The sequence below is a fragment of the Pantherophis guttatus genome, chromosome 16 (genome assembly GCF_059756535.1).
Source record: "Pantherophis guttatus breed Tessera chromosome 16, ASM5975653v1, whole genome shotgun sequence".
In the NCBI taxonomy this organism is placed as follows: Eukaryota; Metazoa; Chordata; class Lepidosauria; order Squamata; family Colubridae; genus Pantherophis; species Pantherophis guttatus.
The window spans coordinates 36,648-51,988 of NC_142078.1; the positions used below are offsets into that span (position 1 = coordinate 36,648).

Genomic DNA, 15,341 nt, shown 5'->3' on the forward strand with positions numbered 1-15,341 from the left:
TATGGCGGAACAAGTTGCAACAAGTTTACAATACGCGAAGCATAATACATTTTGCAATGCTAATAAACCGGGCAGATGGTTGGCTTACACATTGAGGAAAAAACAAAGTATACGGACTATTGATAGTATTGATATTGGAGGGAAAGAAATCTTTCAACAAAAACTAATTAAAGAAGCTTTTGTGGATTATTACACTAAACTATATGCCAAAGATGAGGTGCAGAATGGACTTATAGAAAAATATTTAAAGGATAAGAGAGTTACAAAAATTACTGATCAACAAAAGGAAAGAATGAATTATCCTATAACAGAGGAGGAGATAACAGCAGCAATTAAACAGCTAAAAACAGCCAAAGCTCCTGGCACGGATGGTTTGACTGCAATGTACTATAAAACTTTACAAGCTGAAATGGTGGGACAACTTAGAGATTTATTTTGCAATATTCAACAAGGGGGTAAAATACCCCCATCCTGGACAACTGCTTATATATCTTTGATACCAAAAGAACAAGTTGGTCCTAAAAAACCAGAGAACTACAGACCAATATCTCTTTTGAATACAGACTATAAAATTTACGCGAAGGTATTAGCCAACAGGTTGATGCCAGTAATCCAAAAGGTGATTCATGAGGACCAAGCGGGATTTATTGAGGGTAGATACATGAAGGACAATGTAAGGCAAGTAATAGACTTATTGGAATATCTTGATAAGAATAAACAGATTTCTGCAGTGCTGGTCTTTTTGGATGCGGAGAAGGCCTTTGATAGAGTGGATTGGAATTTTCTACTAAAGACTTTAAAAAAGATGGGCTTTGGGGACCAGTTTACACAGGCAATTTCAGCAATTTATCAAGAGCAAAAAGCACAGATTATTATTAATGGAAGTTTGACGACAGAGTTTAAAATTGAAAAAGGAACAAGACAGGGATGTCCGTTGTCCCCACTTTTATTTATTTTAACATTGGAAGTCTTGCTAAATACAATACGGGACTCAAAAATTTTGAAAGGCATAATGATAAGGCAAGAGGATTATAGAGTAAAGGCATTTGCAGATGATCTGGTGGTTACCCTATCACAACCAATGGAATCAATAATCTTGATGAACGACATTATACAAGACTATGGTAGAGTTTCAGGTTTCAGAGTGAACTCAAAAAAGACTAAAATGATAGTCAAAAATATGACACAAGATCGTAAATATGAGTTTGAAAGGAGGGCAGGTTTTGAAATTGTACCTAAGGTAAAATATCTTGGAGTTCAGGTTGCAGAATCAAACATGAAATTGTTTCAAAATAACTATGAGGTGTTGTGGCGAGAGGCTCAGAAAGACATGGAGACTTGGAAAAAGCTGCAACTGTCTTTACTTGGAAGAATAGCAGCAGTTAAGATGAACATTTTGCCAAGATTTCTGTTTTTGTTTCAAATGATTCCGGTGCTTAAAAGTGATAAACAACTGAAAGTTTGGCAAACTGGACTTAATAAGTTTGTCTGGAACGAGAAAAAGCCGAGAGTGAAATTGAAAATTATGCAAGATGTTCCAGAAAGAGGAGGCCTTAAACTTCCAAACCTACAGCTATATTATGATGCAGCAGCTTTAACTTTAACAAGTGATTGGTTTGGAAGTAAAAAGGCTGGAATATTGAATGCAGAAAGTTTTGATCTTGAATTTGGATGGCATGCTTACCTATTTTATGATGACAAAGTTGATAAAGTATTTAAAAGTCATATACTTAGAGACTCTTTGATGAGAGTTTGGAAGAAGCACCGATTCAAATGGGATTATAAAATACCGCTATGGCTGGATCTTGGTCATACCTTGTGGAATACAAATATAATGTCACTCGGGGGGTTTTTATACAAAGAGGTTCTTTTTACAGATGCGGGCAGATGGCAGTTGAAGACATTGCAGACACTGTTGGACGAAGGGATTAATTTAACCTGGTTACAATATAATCAATTACAACTGAGATGGAAAGAGGACCAAAAAACTGGTATTATGTTGCATGAGGAAGAATTGGTTAGACATATAAGAGAGAAAGGTCCAATGCATATTAAAAGGCTTTACAATGTTTTGCTAGAAAGGGATTCAGAAACGGAATTAGTTAAAGATTGTATGATTAAGTGGGCACAAAATTTTGAAGAACCAGTGATGTTGGAAACATGGGAAAAAATTTGGGTTCAGAATGTTAAATTTACACAGTCGCAGAATTTGAGGGAAAATTTCTATAAAATGTTTTATAGATGGCATCTAGATCCTAAAAAGTTGTCATGTATGTACCCTAATGTTCAGCCAAAATGTTGGAGATGTGAATGTTTGGATGCTACGTATTATCATGTTTGGTGGACCTGTAGGAAAGTTAAGGCTTTTTGGATAAAAATATGGTGGGTCATGCAGAATGTTTTGAAGAAAAAAATTCAATTTTCTCCACAATTGTTTTTATTGGGCATAGTTAAGGGTTTTACACGGGATGAAACAAAATTAATATTGTATATGATAACAGCAGCAAGATTGTTGATAGGTAAATATTGGAAGAATGAAGCTTTGCCTACTATCGAGGAATGGACTTCGAAGATGGCCAGTTTTGCAGAGATGGCGAAGATTTCAGCATATTTAAAAGATTGTTCACAAGAGACTTATGAATGGGAATGGAAAAGGTGGATAGAATATGTTCAGAACAAATACCAAATTAGAAAGTATCAAATAGCTTTTATTTGAAAACAATGTATTAGAAATATTTTAATATAAAGAGACAAAGAGGGAAAATTATGTAGGGGGAGGGATGGGTTCAGGTATATATATCAGTGTTATTAGTTATGAGTACATAATAGGGAAGTCTGGGGGGGGGAGGGTTAGGGAGGGTTAGGGAGGACGGGAAGTTTGGGGAGGGAGGTGGGGGGGTGAAAAAAAGGGGTGAAAATGTAATTGTAAAACTTTTGCAATAAAAAAAAAAAAAAAAAAATTAGGAAAGAGACTTATAAAATACAGGCGTTTGCCAACGATGTCACCTTAATTGTGGAGGAACCATTAGATACGGGGAAATTTTTTTTGGAAACATTGGATAGATATGGAGAGGTTTCTGGATTTAAACTGAACAAAACAAAAACTAAAATGTTAACTAAAAATTTGTCAGAGGACCAAAAGAAAATATTAGAAGAAACTCTGGGCTTGCAAACAGTAAAAAAAATAAAATACCTAGGCATTTGGATAACAGCAAGATGCTCGGCCCTAAAAGAAGATAATTACAAGCCTTTAATTAATAAAGTCAAACAAGACTTGGAAAGGTGGGGGAAATTACAACTATCACTCTTAGGCAGGATAGCCTCAATAAAGATGAGCGTCCTGCCTAAACTATTATATTTGTTCCAAACCATCCCAGTCTATCTAGATAAAAAATTCTTCTTAGAATTGAATAGTATCACCAGGAAATTCATTTGAGGAGGGAAAAACCCGAGGATTGCCTTACAAACATTACAGGATAAAAGGAATAAGGACGGTTTTGGACTCCCAGCATGGGAAGTGTATCACAAAGCAGTAAACTTGGTATTGTTAAGGGAATGGGCCACCTTAGATAATAAAAGAATCCTGACACTAGAAGGACATGATCTGCAGAGAGGCTGGCACGTCTATCTATGGGATAAAAGCCAAAGAACAAAGACATATTTCCACGGGCACAGAACCCTCCCTTTTTTAAAAAAATGCCTTTGACGAGCCACCTGATCATCAGAGGCTTTTTTTTTTTTACTTTTAAAAGCATTTTTTTGGCTGAAGTTGTAGAAAAAATGCTTTTAAAAGTAAAAAAAAAGCCTCTGATGATTGTGCAGCTCAGCTGGGCATGACCACCCACCTCCATCGCTACCAGATCGGGCGATTCGGTCAAAACCGGGAGCATTTCACCCCTGCGCTTTAGCCATGAAAGCCAACTTGGTGATGTTGGGCCTCTCTCTCAGCCCAACCCACCTCACAGAATTGTTGTTGCCGGGAAAATAGGAGGAAGAAGGAGCATTTGGAGTTATTTGTAAAAATAATAAAGGCGGAATATAAATAAATGCTGCACATACATACATAGAAATTATTCCAACTATTTGAGATAGTATTTTCAGAGAAAATGGGTTCAGTTCCATCTCACTGCTCTCATTCAACTCCAACAAAATGAACATCCAGGAAAAAATCTGGTTTCCTTGCATGGCTAGCTGATTTAAGAATGAACTTAAATTAATTAATTTAAATTAATTAATTTAAATTAAGAATAAGAAATGAACAAACATGCATTCCCACCATTTACTTTAAAGTGAGACAACCCACATGGCTATCATAAAAATTCCTGCAGGTAAAGGAGATCTCAGGGCTCTTTGGCGCCAGGATATAGGTTGTAAAGTATATGTTGACACAGGCAATGCTAGGGAATCCAAGTGTCCCCCCTCCTCCAACTGAATGGCAGTATCACTTTTAGGGATCTGACAATGTACATATTTTAAGTACTTTATACTTTTTAATATGTGTTAATTATATATGTAATATAATTAATACATATTTCATATGTATTTTATGTTCATACACTTCATGGACATTAAGTGTACATACATAAAATACATATTAAGTATATATTAAGTATATACCTAATATATATTTATGTACTCACCCATCGCGAGAGCAGTTTATGTTTAAGTTGAAGAACTGAGCTTCCTTTTCAGTTTACTATATAGTTTGCTGCATTAAATAAATTTTAGATCCGTCTTTAACCAGGTTTAAGGGCATAGTTTGTAAGTGGGAAACAACAACCCACCATTGTCAACATAGTTATTGTTGGTTTCATTCAAGCACAAAATGACATGTTGCTTTTTGGAGGATGAAGGCCACCCGATACGCTTGGCCTGCAATGGGATCTTTTAGGGCAAATTCCCACTGGAAGGACCCCCACCCTTGTCTGTCCGTCCTGCCACCAAAGTTATTATATAGGTTTTATGGTGCAATGAAGTCACCCAGAGTCACTTTGCTGAATGAGATAGGCGGTGTACAAGTAGTCCTCCACTTACAACAGTTCATTTAGTAACAGTTAACAACAGCACTGAAAAAAGTGACGTATGACCTTTTTCACACTCACGTCCTTTGCAGCATCCCCATGGTCACGATTCAAATTCAGATGCAGTGTCCCAGAGTCACGTGATCTCCTTTTGCGACCTTCCGACAGTCAATTGGGAAGCCGGATTCACTTAACCGTGTGATTACATGCCCAACTGCAGCTATTAACAACTGTGGCAAAAAAGGTCATAAAACAGGGCAAAGTTCAATTAACTGTCTCACTTAGCAACAGAAATTTTGGGCTCAATTGTGTCCATAAATCGAGGATTACCTGTACCATAAATGGAGATTTTACAGTATCCTTCCCCTGCCATGCCCACCAAGCCATGCCCACCAAGCCACATCCACAGAACCGGTAGTAAAAAATTTTGAAAGCCACCACTGTGCCACACAGCTGGCTGAGAAAGATGGGAACTAGAGTCCCTCCCTGCTGAAAAGCCAACGGCTCCACAACCTGCGGAGGATGGGTGTTGTAGTCCAAAAGACAAGCAGGCTGAGGAAGACTGCTTTATCTTTCCGGGCTACAAGCAACTTTAAAGGCCAGAAAACTCCTACGGGGAAAATTAAAAAAGACAACGGCAGCAATCTGTACATGTTCGGAGGCTACCCAGTCATGGTTCTCCGCGTCACCGCTGCCAGGCCATGGTCTCCCCTCAGGACAAGCCCGCCAAGATCCCTTCCGTCAACCGCCTCATCCCACGACCAACCGCCCGCGAATAAAGGATACGGCCTCGGCTCCAGGAAGCGGCTCCTGCCTGCTTCAGCCCCGCGGCCACATCTGCCATCTTGAAACAACCGCCACTCCCGGCGTCCCTCCGCCTCTCACGCCCATTCTCGCTCCTCATTAGCTAGCCGGCACAACCTTCGCCCAGATACGGGCCCGACAACGCGGAGTCTCGCCAGCAGCCAATGGTTGTCTCCCGCAGAAGACAAGGAAAATAATAATAATAATAAAAAAAAATCTACCGCGGGGCTTTATGGGAGATGTATTTTTTTTTACTTCCCTTCTCTTCCAGGAATCGGTACCCGAGTGAAACTACCACTCCCGTCAAGCCTCGCGAGTCAACGGGTGGCGAGAGTGGACCAAAGAGTTTCGCTTGGTGGCTTTGCAGGGATGTTGCAGCTGGGGAGATGGTGGACCGGGGTATGCAAGGCATGAAGCCCAACCTGTAGAAGTTCACCCGCCTCCTGGGTGAGTGACAGCCGGGTCCCGTCCCTTTCCGTTGTCAGGGAGATGGTCCTGCCGGTCCTGCCAGTATCAAGTGGCAGGGAATTCCGCGGGCAGCAACAAGAGAGGACTCGCTTTCCCGGGGAGGCGATGGCGGTGGGGGGGGGGAGCTTCACCCTCTCCCAACGTTGGCCCAAACTGCTCCTCACGATGCTTGGATTTGTATTTTCCTATTTTTCGGGATTGCCTGCCACCCAAAGATCTCCTGGTGGTCTCCCGTCCATTCTTACCAGTCAGGTTGAGAATACAAAGTGAAGGGGAAAAAATAGTTTGATTTTGGATTCCTGATCTGAAGATTCCAGCTGGGATCTCTTAATGGAGCCCTGATTCTTTGTACACCATTTTTAAATTTAATTTAATTTATTTTATTTTTTTTGGTTTTATTTTTATCTTATTTATTTTTAGTTTTTACTTTATTTTTATCATTTTTATTTTACGCTTTTGCCTTGTTTTTTTTTTTTATTTTTTTTATAATTTTTATTTGTTTATATTTTAATCTTATTTTATTTTTACTTTTTACTTTATTATTTTATTTTTACTTTTTATTTTACTTTTTTGGCTTATTTTTATTTTTATCAGTTTATTTTATTTTCTTATTTTTTTTGCCTTGGTTTTATTTACTATTTTTATTATTTTATTTTAATTTTCTATTTTATTATTTATTTTTAGGTTTTTTTATTTTTTTATTTTACTTTTTTGCCTTGGTTTTATTTATTATTTATTATTTTTATCATTTTTTATTTTTTACATATATTTTAATCTTATTTTATTTTTACTTTTTAGGCTTTTTTTATATTTTTTATATTTTTATTTTTTGCTGCCTTCAGAAGGTCTCTCTTCCCTTTCTTTTGCACTGGAGAAAATTTTCCACTGTTTTGAAAAGGAAGTCTCTGCTAAATCACATGCCCTAGATTCGTGGTTTCTGCTAAACTACGGCTTGTTTAACTGGGGCTTGATGAATCGGTCCCAGTTAGACAATGTGGGCAGCTGTGCCTAACCCAGAGTGGCTGCGCTCTTGGGGACACATTGGGGTAGGTTCTACTTATCTTTACTACCGGTTCACATCATGCCTGCACGTGCGCTCTTCTGCACATGCGCAGATCACTTATGATGACGTCTGGGTCAATGAGCGGAGCATCCCCCGGTTTTACTACTGGTTCTATAGAACCAGTCTGAACCGGGGGCAACCCACCACTGGGGACACCCCACTGCAAGCCTCAACTGCATTACACCATAGCAGGATGTATGAATCATAGACTTGGAAGGAACCCTTGAGATCATCCAGTCCACCCCTGCAGGGATCTCAAAAGACCTGGGGCTTTCCAAGCCTCTCCTTCAACGCCTCCAGTGAAGAGGAGCCCACTCTTCCTCTGGGTCACTGGCTCCAAACTTTTAGGACCCGGTGAAATCAGGCTTACTAGCAGTAGCTCTGAGAGGGATCTTGGAGTCTTAGTGGATAACCAGCTAAATAAGAGCCAGCTGTGTGCAGCGGCAGCCAAAAAAGCCAATGCAATCCTACATTGCATTAACAAAGGGATGCAATCAAGATCAAGGGAGGTACTACTACCACTCTATAAGGCCTTAATAAGGCCACACCTAGAATACTGCATCCAGTTTTGGTCACCACATTATAAAAAAGAGGTTGAGACTCTGGAAAGAGTGCAGAGAAGAGCAACCAAGATGATTAAGGGGACTACAACATATGATGAACGGTTGCAGGAACTGGGCCTGGCTAGTCTAGTGAAGAGAAGGACCAGGGGAGACAGGATAGCAGTCTTCCAATATTTGAGGGGCTACCATAGAGAGGAGGGGGTCAAGCTATTTTCCAAAGCACCTGAATGCCAGATAAGGAACAATGGATGGAAACTGAGCAAGGAGAGATTCAACCTGGAAATAAGGAAAAATTTTCCGACAGTGAGAACAATCAACCCATGGAACAGAAGCTGCCCTTGGAAGTTGTGGGAGCTTCATCACTGGAGGCTTTCAAAAAGAGACTGGATGCCCTCTGTCAGAAATGGTGTAGGGTCTCCTGCTTGGGTGGGAGGGAGGGTTGGACTAGATGACCTACAAGGTCCCTTCCAATTCTGTTATGGTGGATTGCCCATGTGGGCCTAGCTTCAGTGAAATCATGCCCTTCTGGAGAGTTGTGAGTCTGGCTTGCCCAGATTCAGGATGCCTTTGGGCTGAGTCCCTGGGCTGATCATGGGCTCCTTTTGTTCATGTTGACAAGGGCTTCCTTGGTGCTTGTGAAGAAGCTGGCCTTAGTGACCTAACCAGTGGAATGGCTTGCCTTCAGAGGTTGTGGGTGATTTTCAAGAAGAGACTACAGACATTTGTCTGAAATATTCTAAGGTACCCTGCTTGAGCAGGGGTTAGACAAGAGGACCTCAAAGATCCCTTCCAATTCTGTTATCTGTTCTGTTACGTGATTAAGAGCTGCAACTCACAATAACAATAACTTAGGATGGTTTTAATCTTCGCTGAGCAGGATATGGTCAGTCCCTGAGAAAACAGGTCAGGATGAGCCCCACTTTTCTCTTTGTTCTGGTGCTGCAGGCAGCTGTTATGCTGAGACTTCGTCTTTTGACCTGGGATGTCAAGGACACCCTGCTTCGGCTCCGGGTTCCCGTGGGGCAGAGTTACTCTGCCGAGGCCCAGGCCTTTGGCCTCCAGGTACCTGCTGAGGCGCTCAACCACTCCTTTTCCCAAGCTCATACATCCCATAGCCAGCGTTTCCCCAACTATGGCTTCAGCCAGGGCCTCAGCTCCAAGCAGTGGTGGCTTGGAGTTGTCTTGGAGACCTTCCAGCTTGCCGGAATTCATGACAGTGGTGTTCTCTGGCCCGTTGCCGAAAAACTCTACCGGGATTATAGCAGCCCAAAGAATTGGGAACTGGTCCCAGGTGCCATTGAGATGCTCCAGTGGTGCCAGCAACAGGGTATCCCCATGGCAGTGGTTTCCAACTCTGACCGAAGGGTGCAAGAGATTCTGAGCCGGTGTAACCTCCTACAATATTTTCAGTTTGTCTTAACCTCGGAAGAAGTGGGGTTTGCCAAGCCAGACCGGCGGATTTTTCTGGAAGCCCTCCGCAGTGCCAAGGTGGAGCCTCAGCTGGCTGCTCACGTGGGGGACCATTACGTGAACGACTACTTGGCTGCAAGGAAGGCTGGGCTGCACAGCTTCCTGTTTAAAATGGCCGGAGGGCCAATTGAGAGCAACATGGAGGTGCCAGAAAACCACCTTCTATCTTCACTTTTAGATCTGCAGGCTCGGATAGAGAAAGGCTAAAAGTAAATGACTGGATTTCGGCAGCTGTTTCTAATAGAGGAAATTGCAATTTTAACAAATCTTAACCCATAGTAAGTCCAATAAAACCTTATATCCCTGCTTATAAGAGTCTGCAGCTTCCCTGTCCCAGGTTTCTTGTATTAGAACAACAGAGTTGGAATTAGAGGCCGATACAAAATTTCTTTGGGGAGCTGAGGGGATTCTAACACATGGTGCCACTCAGTTGCTGCCAATAGGAAAAGAAATGTAATAGACATAATGGAGTGGGGGGAAAATATTACTTTGGAGCAGGGGTGAAATCTACTTACCTTCCCTATGGGTTCGGAAGTGCACGCTCCGCCCCCGTGTGCGCACATCATATGCGATTTTGAACCCTCTGCGCATGCACAGAGGGTCAAAAACAGGTTACTTCCCGGTTAAAACCAGGAAGTAACGACATCCGGGCGGGTGAGAGAGGAACTTCATGCTGCCACTGCCACTACCGGCTCGCCCAAACCTGTGTGAACCGGTAGCATTTCACCCCTGCTTTGGAGTATTACAGACACCTTGCTTATTTTAGGCGAATTTACAGACTGAACATGCAGTTATGGTTGATTTGTGAAAGATTCCTTGATGTTCCTTTACATGGGATCCCCAAGGTGCTTTTTCAAAAGGCAACTGGACTTGTTTTCCCTTGAAAGGAAAAGGAAATGGAAAGTCCAGTTGCCTTTTGAAAAAGCCGCCTTGGGGCAACTATGACTGGATGACTGAAAATGTCTATAGCAGTGATGGCTAACCTTTTTGCCATCGTGTGCCATAAGCGGGGGGGGGGGTGTGTCACGCGCACGCGTGCCCACATCCATAATTCTATGTGCCCCGCCCCTGTGCATGTGTGCGCGACCTCCCTCCCCCCTGCTCCTGGCAGGTGATGGCACGTTCCTCTCTCTCCCCAGGCTCCAGAGCGTTTCTAGGAGCTTGGGGAGGGTGAAAACAGCCTTCCTCACCCCCTGTAGGCCCCCAAGAGGCTGGAAACGGCCCATTTGCCAACTTCCAGTGGAACTGGAAGGCCTGTTTTTTGCTCTCCCCAGCCTCCAGAGCCTTTCTAGGAGCCTGGGCAGGGCAAAAACGGCCTCCCCCCCCCCCCGGAGGCCCTCTGGAGGCAGGAAACAGCCTGTTTCCCTACTTCCAGTGGGCCCAGAAGGCCCGAAAATCAGCTGGCCGGCATGTGCATGTGCACTGGAGCTGAGCTCGTGTGCCCACCAATATGGCTACACGTGCCACCTGTGGCACGCGTGCCATAGGTTCGCCATCACTGGTCTATAGATTTTATGTGGAATCTTTCTATCCCAGCTCTATCCCAACCACGGCCAGGACAGGGTCGATGGGGGCAGTAAATGTTTCCTGGTGCCCATGGAGAACAGCATAGGACTCAGGCTGATAAAGCTCATCCAGGTCAACCAATACCCCAAACTCTGCAGGGCACTTCAACAGCTTCATGTCAGCTGCTGATCATTGTGTGAGGACTTCGGGATCACCGCAGGAAACGATCCAGAAGGAGAGATTGTAGCCCAAGAGGGCTTCAGGGCCAGCCCTGTTTTAACATTGCAACGAGTCTAGGAAATGCCTAGTTTGTGTGTGCAGATCTTGCGTTCACTCCAGGATCCCTGCACAGGAGGATTCCTCAGCCAGGGCACTGGGCCAGTGATCGAAGCAAGCAGAGTCATCTGGGTCTGTCCTTCAGGCCATCTTGGGGCTGAAAATCAACTTTCTCTTGTTGATGAAAAGGACCAAGAAGGAGCTAACTCTTTTCTCAACAATGTGTATGTAAGCAGTAAAATGGCCAGTGGGAAAATTGCAGACAGAGTCAGGGAGGTAAGGTGACACTTTACAAAGATGATCAGGGGTCTGGAGGCTAAATTGCATGATGAACCACTAAGGGAACCAGGTACGTTTAGCCTAAAAAAGAGAAGGCTTAGAGACATGATAGTCATCTTCCAATATTTAAAAAGCTGCCGCAGGGAAGAGGAAGTGGGTTTATTTTCTGCAGCATTCTGAACAACAAGAAGCAATGGATGGAAGCTCATTGGAGAGAGGTCCAACCTGGAAATAAAGAAATCTTGACAGAACAATTTTATCAGTGGAACAGCTTGCCTCCCAGAGATGGTCCATTGCTGGAGGTTTTCAAGAAAAGATTAGACAACCATTTGTCCAGGATAGTATGAGATTCTTACCTTGGACAAAGAATCTGACTAGAAGACCTTCAAGGTCTCTTCCAGCCCAAGGGGTCTCTGATTTAACCCAGGGTGTGCAAGGCCAAGTCATCAGCCATGAGCCTGATCAAGGCATTGAGTAACCTGCAACTCCATCGCCCACAGCTCTGCTCTCCCTTGTGCAACCAGGCAGGTGAGTGTAAATGAACTGTGTGCTGACCCTGGGGCTGTGCCTGGTGGGGGAGAGCACCTCACTTGCAAGTCTACCCATTAAGTAGCACCCAGTATGATGGAGAAGGACATCCACTGGGCCCAAAAGTCGATTGAGCCCCACACTGTGATTACTTCTCACTGAGAAATACCACTTCAGTCCAGTCTAAAACTGAAAGGAAGAGTGGATCTGGGGCAAGACTCCAACTGGTTCTCACAGGGTTACAGGTCAGCCATAGTAGCTGAGTGTGGATGGAATAGCACAGAGCTACTGCCACTCACTGCCCCACTCACCTGAAGAACAGCCAAAGTCCAGAGCCATTGTGCAGGTGGACTTAACTCCTTTGCTTTGTTTTGTGGGGCTGCAGGATCCCCTCATCTTCCTCAGTTTGTGCAACACAAAATCGGGAGTAGCACTGAGTCTTGAAGGCACAACCTGGCACCCTCATGGGGCAACTTTTCTGGCTGGGGTTTGTCTGCAACGCTCATTGTCCCCACAAGATGGCAATGTTAGGGAAGGATGACATTTCCATTTGTGAGGGAGTGCTCCCCCCGCCCCCCCCCAACTGTTCTATCAGGGCAGCCTGGTCTACCTGAATATACAGGCAGTCGCTTTTGTGTTGAATTTATATTTACATTTATTTCTTTGTCAGTAAATATAAATTCAAAATTTGTGAGGAAGGTTCCCTAATGGCTGGGGTGGGGTGGTAGCTAGGACTGGGGACACCTTGGGCTCGGGTGAAATCCAGCGGGTTCTGACAGGTTCTGGAGAACTGGTAGCGGAAATTTTGAGTAGTTTGGAGCACTGGCAAATGCCACCTCTGGCTGGCCCCAGAGTGGGGTGGGAATGGAGACTTTGCAGTAATCTTCCCCTGCCACGCCCAGCAAGCCACACCACACCCATAAAGCCACACCCACAGAACCAGTAGTAAAAAAAATTGAATTTCACCACTGCTTGGGCTGCTTGCTTTTCTCAGCCCAGCTAACCTCCTAGGGTGCATTCGGAGGGGGGCTTTGGCACGGGAGGTGGGGGGGGGAAGGAAGACAACCACAGGCCTCCAGCCTCAAACCACATTCCTCCATTTTGTATAAATCCCTATCTACCTCTAATCTCTGCTCTCGGTAGGAGTTAGGTATCCTCCCACATACCACAAAGGGGGTCATCAGCGGCAGTAATTATGGTCACCAGGTAGGCTGCAGGGCATCTAGTTTCTGCAGTGACTCCTTCCAGTGCACCTCCTGGGTCTGGGCTGCTTTGGACAACCACTGTTCTCTAGTGTCCATACATACCTAACAAAGTTCAGATGCCAAATGAGGCCCTTCCAATCTTTGCTGGCAGCTGTCGAGTGTGCTCTCCACCTTGAAAAGCCCTGTGGCTGCAGTGCTTTCCATTGCACTTTGCAAAAATTTGCAATTGCATGGAACGACGTACGTTCTGCCTGGCATGAGCTTCTCAAAGGGATTTATGCACCAAATGCCACAAGATCTACATTCTTGGTTCTCTCTGATCAGGGGTTGCTGAAAGGAAATCAGCTCTGCAGCTAGTCCCCATTTTAAAGGAGTGGATGTGGCACCCTTCATCTCCCCCATTCTGCCTTTGCATCCAGAACAATAACTGATGATTATTGTTGTGGATGCAACAATAGAAGAAATGCCCTCTGTGTCAGAACCTCCACCAATCATCAAGCTGCTCTCAAAAGCCAGGAGGGGACTAGGGCACGTGCTGAAAGGGGTCACCATCCTCCTACTCTGAGATGCCTCTTCTTTTAGCCCCACATCTGCACTTTGCACACTTGCAAGCTGAAGTTCAATTAATATTGAGTGGAAATAACAGCTCCAGAAACAGCCTTTGGAGCTACTCCAGAGCCAGCTACTGGATTAGGTCCTGGAATTCTTTCTGGGGTCAGGGTGCCAAGGATCCCAAGATGATTATTAACACAAGATGCTGTTTATTTTCTGGCAGGACTTAGCCATGGAAGCACTTTGCCCTTGAGGTTTTTCACTATGGCCTGCTGGTTCCGAAAATAAAGAGGGAAATTGTGTGTGTGTGTGTGTGTGTGTGTGTGTGTGTGTGTGTGTGTGTGTGTGTTGCAAAGCACATTTGACACCGGCTTCCCCCCAACCAGGCCCGGGATTCCGGCAGTCGCATTCCAGGAAGGAGCTTTTGCAGGAAGGGGTTGAAAGCCAATTTGCTCAGAATTACTGCAGGGAGGCAGTGGGGAAGGTTGGCAGGGCAAGGCAAGAGAAGGATTTGTGTGGATTTAAGTGGCTCTGGCCATGTGCAGAGTAAGCACATGGCCAGAGCCGCTTAAATCCACATAAATTCTTGCATTCCCCACTATCCTGTCAGAGCTGAAGAAGCTTCTTGGATGAGAAGCAAAAGAAAAAACAAGGAAGTCCAGTTGCCTCCTGAAAAAAGCTCCTTTGGGACTTCTCAAAGGCTTGGCAAGCCGGGCTGGTGGCAGAGTGGGGAGCGCGGCAAGGTGCCTCTGTGCCCGCCGACTTAGCTCTTTGGTGCAGGTTGGCTGGGTCTGCCTATTCAGCATCTTTCTCGGGTGGGGAGTGTCCTGCTTGCCCCAAGGAGGGGCAGGGAGGCGGCGGGGAGTGGGTGGGTTAGGTGGATCCGGCTGCACTGATACGCGTTGCATTGTGCTAACCACACCGCCTTGCTCACTAGGCAGGGCGCGTGGGAGAGCCGCCGGTGCAGAAAGCAGCCACCTTGGCTTCCGCTGCCCGGGTTTCCTTCCAAGCGGGGCGATTTCCTTCCCTGTCCTGGGAAGGGGCGCGGAGCTGTGGAAGTGAATCGATGTCCATGCCTAGCTTGGTGTGAAGGGTTGAAGCTGCAGGGAAGCTCCCCCGGAGAGTTGTCCGGGCTGTTCTGGCCTAGAGACGCTTGTTGGGTCCTTTGCATTTAATCTTTCAGAGAGCTGAAGAAGCTTCTTGGATGAGAAGCAAAATGGCTTCAAAGAAAAGCCAGAAAGTCCGGTTGCCTCTTGAAAAAAAGCACCTTTGGGACAATGGCAACAATAGAGGCAATTCAGGAGCAAATATAATTGTTTCAGATTTCATATCTAACATTTCCCATGTTGCCAGAAGCAAATACTATTAGAGTCAGTAATTACTGCATTTGTGAATAAAATCCTGTATGGCATGTGTCTGAGATACCATACAATAGGAGCATCGCTAAAAATTCAGATCCTAAAAGAATACACAAAAGAAAACTACGGAAATAGGATACCAATTGGCCCCGGAGCCTGAGTGAAGGTAGCATCAGGCAGTCAATCTCAGTTCTGGTGAAGAAATTTCCCACATGGAAGTGGTCTGCTCAGATGGCCAGACCCACCCA

At 44.5% G+C, this 15,341-nt stretch overlaps 3 protein-coding genes and 1 long non-coding RNA gene across 6 annotated transcripts in view; 2 read left to right on the plus strand and 2 right to left on the minus strand.

Moving 5' to 3' along the window:
• LOC148111693 (uncharacterized) overlaps window positions 1–5,897 on the minus strand; it is a 32,770-nt gene extending 26,873 nt beyond the window's left edge. Inside the window, exon 1 of the long non-coding RNA XR_015730134.1 lies at window positions 5,103–5,897. This is a non-coding gene — a long non-coding RNA (uncharacterized LOC148111693). The remainder of the gene's footprint in view (window positions 1–5,102) is intronic.
• A 236-nt stretch (window positions 5,898–6,133) lies between these two features.
• Window positions 6,134–9,702, plus strand: HDHD3 (haloacid dehalogenase like hydrolase domain containing 3). Of its 2 annotated transcripts, XM_034427210.3 has the most exons (2): window positions 6,134–6,272; window positions 8,865–9,702. In XM_034427210.3, exon 2 carries the CDS (start codon window positions 8,874–8,876, stop codon window positions 9,594–9,596), a length of 723 nt encoding a protein of 240 aa, XP_034283101.1. In that variant the 5' UTR covers window positions 6,134–6,272; window positions 8,865–8,873; the 3' UTR covers window positions 9,597–9,702. The 2 variants fall into 2 exon arrangements, with proteins under 2 accessions (XP_034283101.1, XP_087735819.1); XM_087879693.1 differs by lacking the exon at window positions 6,134–6,272 and having other exon boundaries at window positions 8,814–9,702.
• The window catches only part of ADAMTSL2 (ADAMTS like 2), a 178,887-nt gene continuing 169,716 nt past the window's right edge, over window positions 6,171–15,341 (plus strand). For both annotated transcript variants that reach the window (XM_087879686.1, XM_087879687.1), the window contains exon 1: window positions 6,171–6,272. The gene's annotated coding sequence lies outside the window, so the exon portion shown is untranslated. The remainder of the gene's footprint in view (window positions 6,273–15,341) is intronic.
• Window positions 10,496–13,367, minus strand: BSPRY (B-box and SPRY domain containing). Its single transcript, XM_087879914.1, is given in 3 exon segments — window positions 10,496–11,458; window positions 13,145–13,189; window positions 13,192–13,367. Coding segments are annotated over 3 exon segments (675 nt in total). The 5' UTR covers window positions 13,280–13,367; the 3' UTR covers window positions 10,496–10,916.

Excerpts from the sequence above, each read along its gene's own strand:
- HDHD3 (XM_087879693.1), top strand. The coding sequence starts at position 8,829 with ATGAGCCCCACTTTTCTCTTTGTTCTGGTGCTGCAGGCAGCTGTTATG.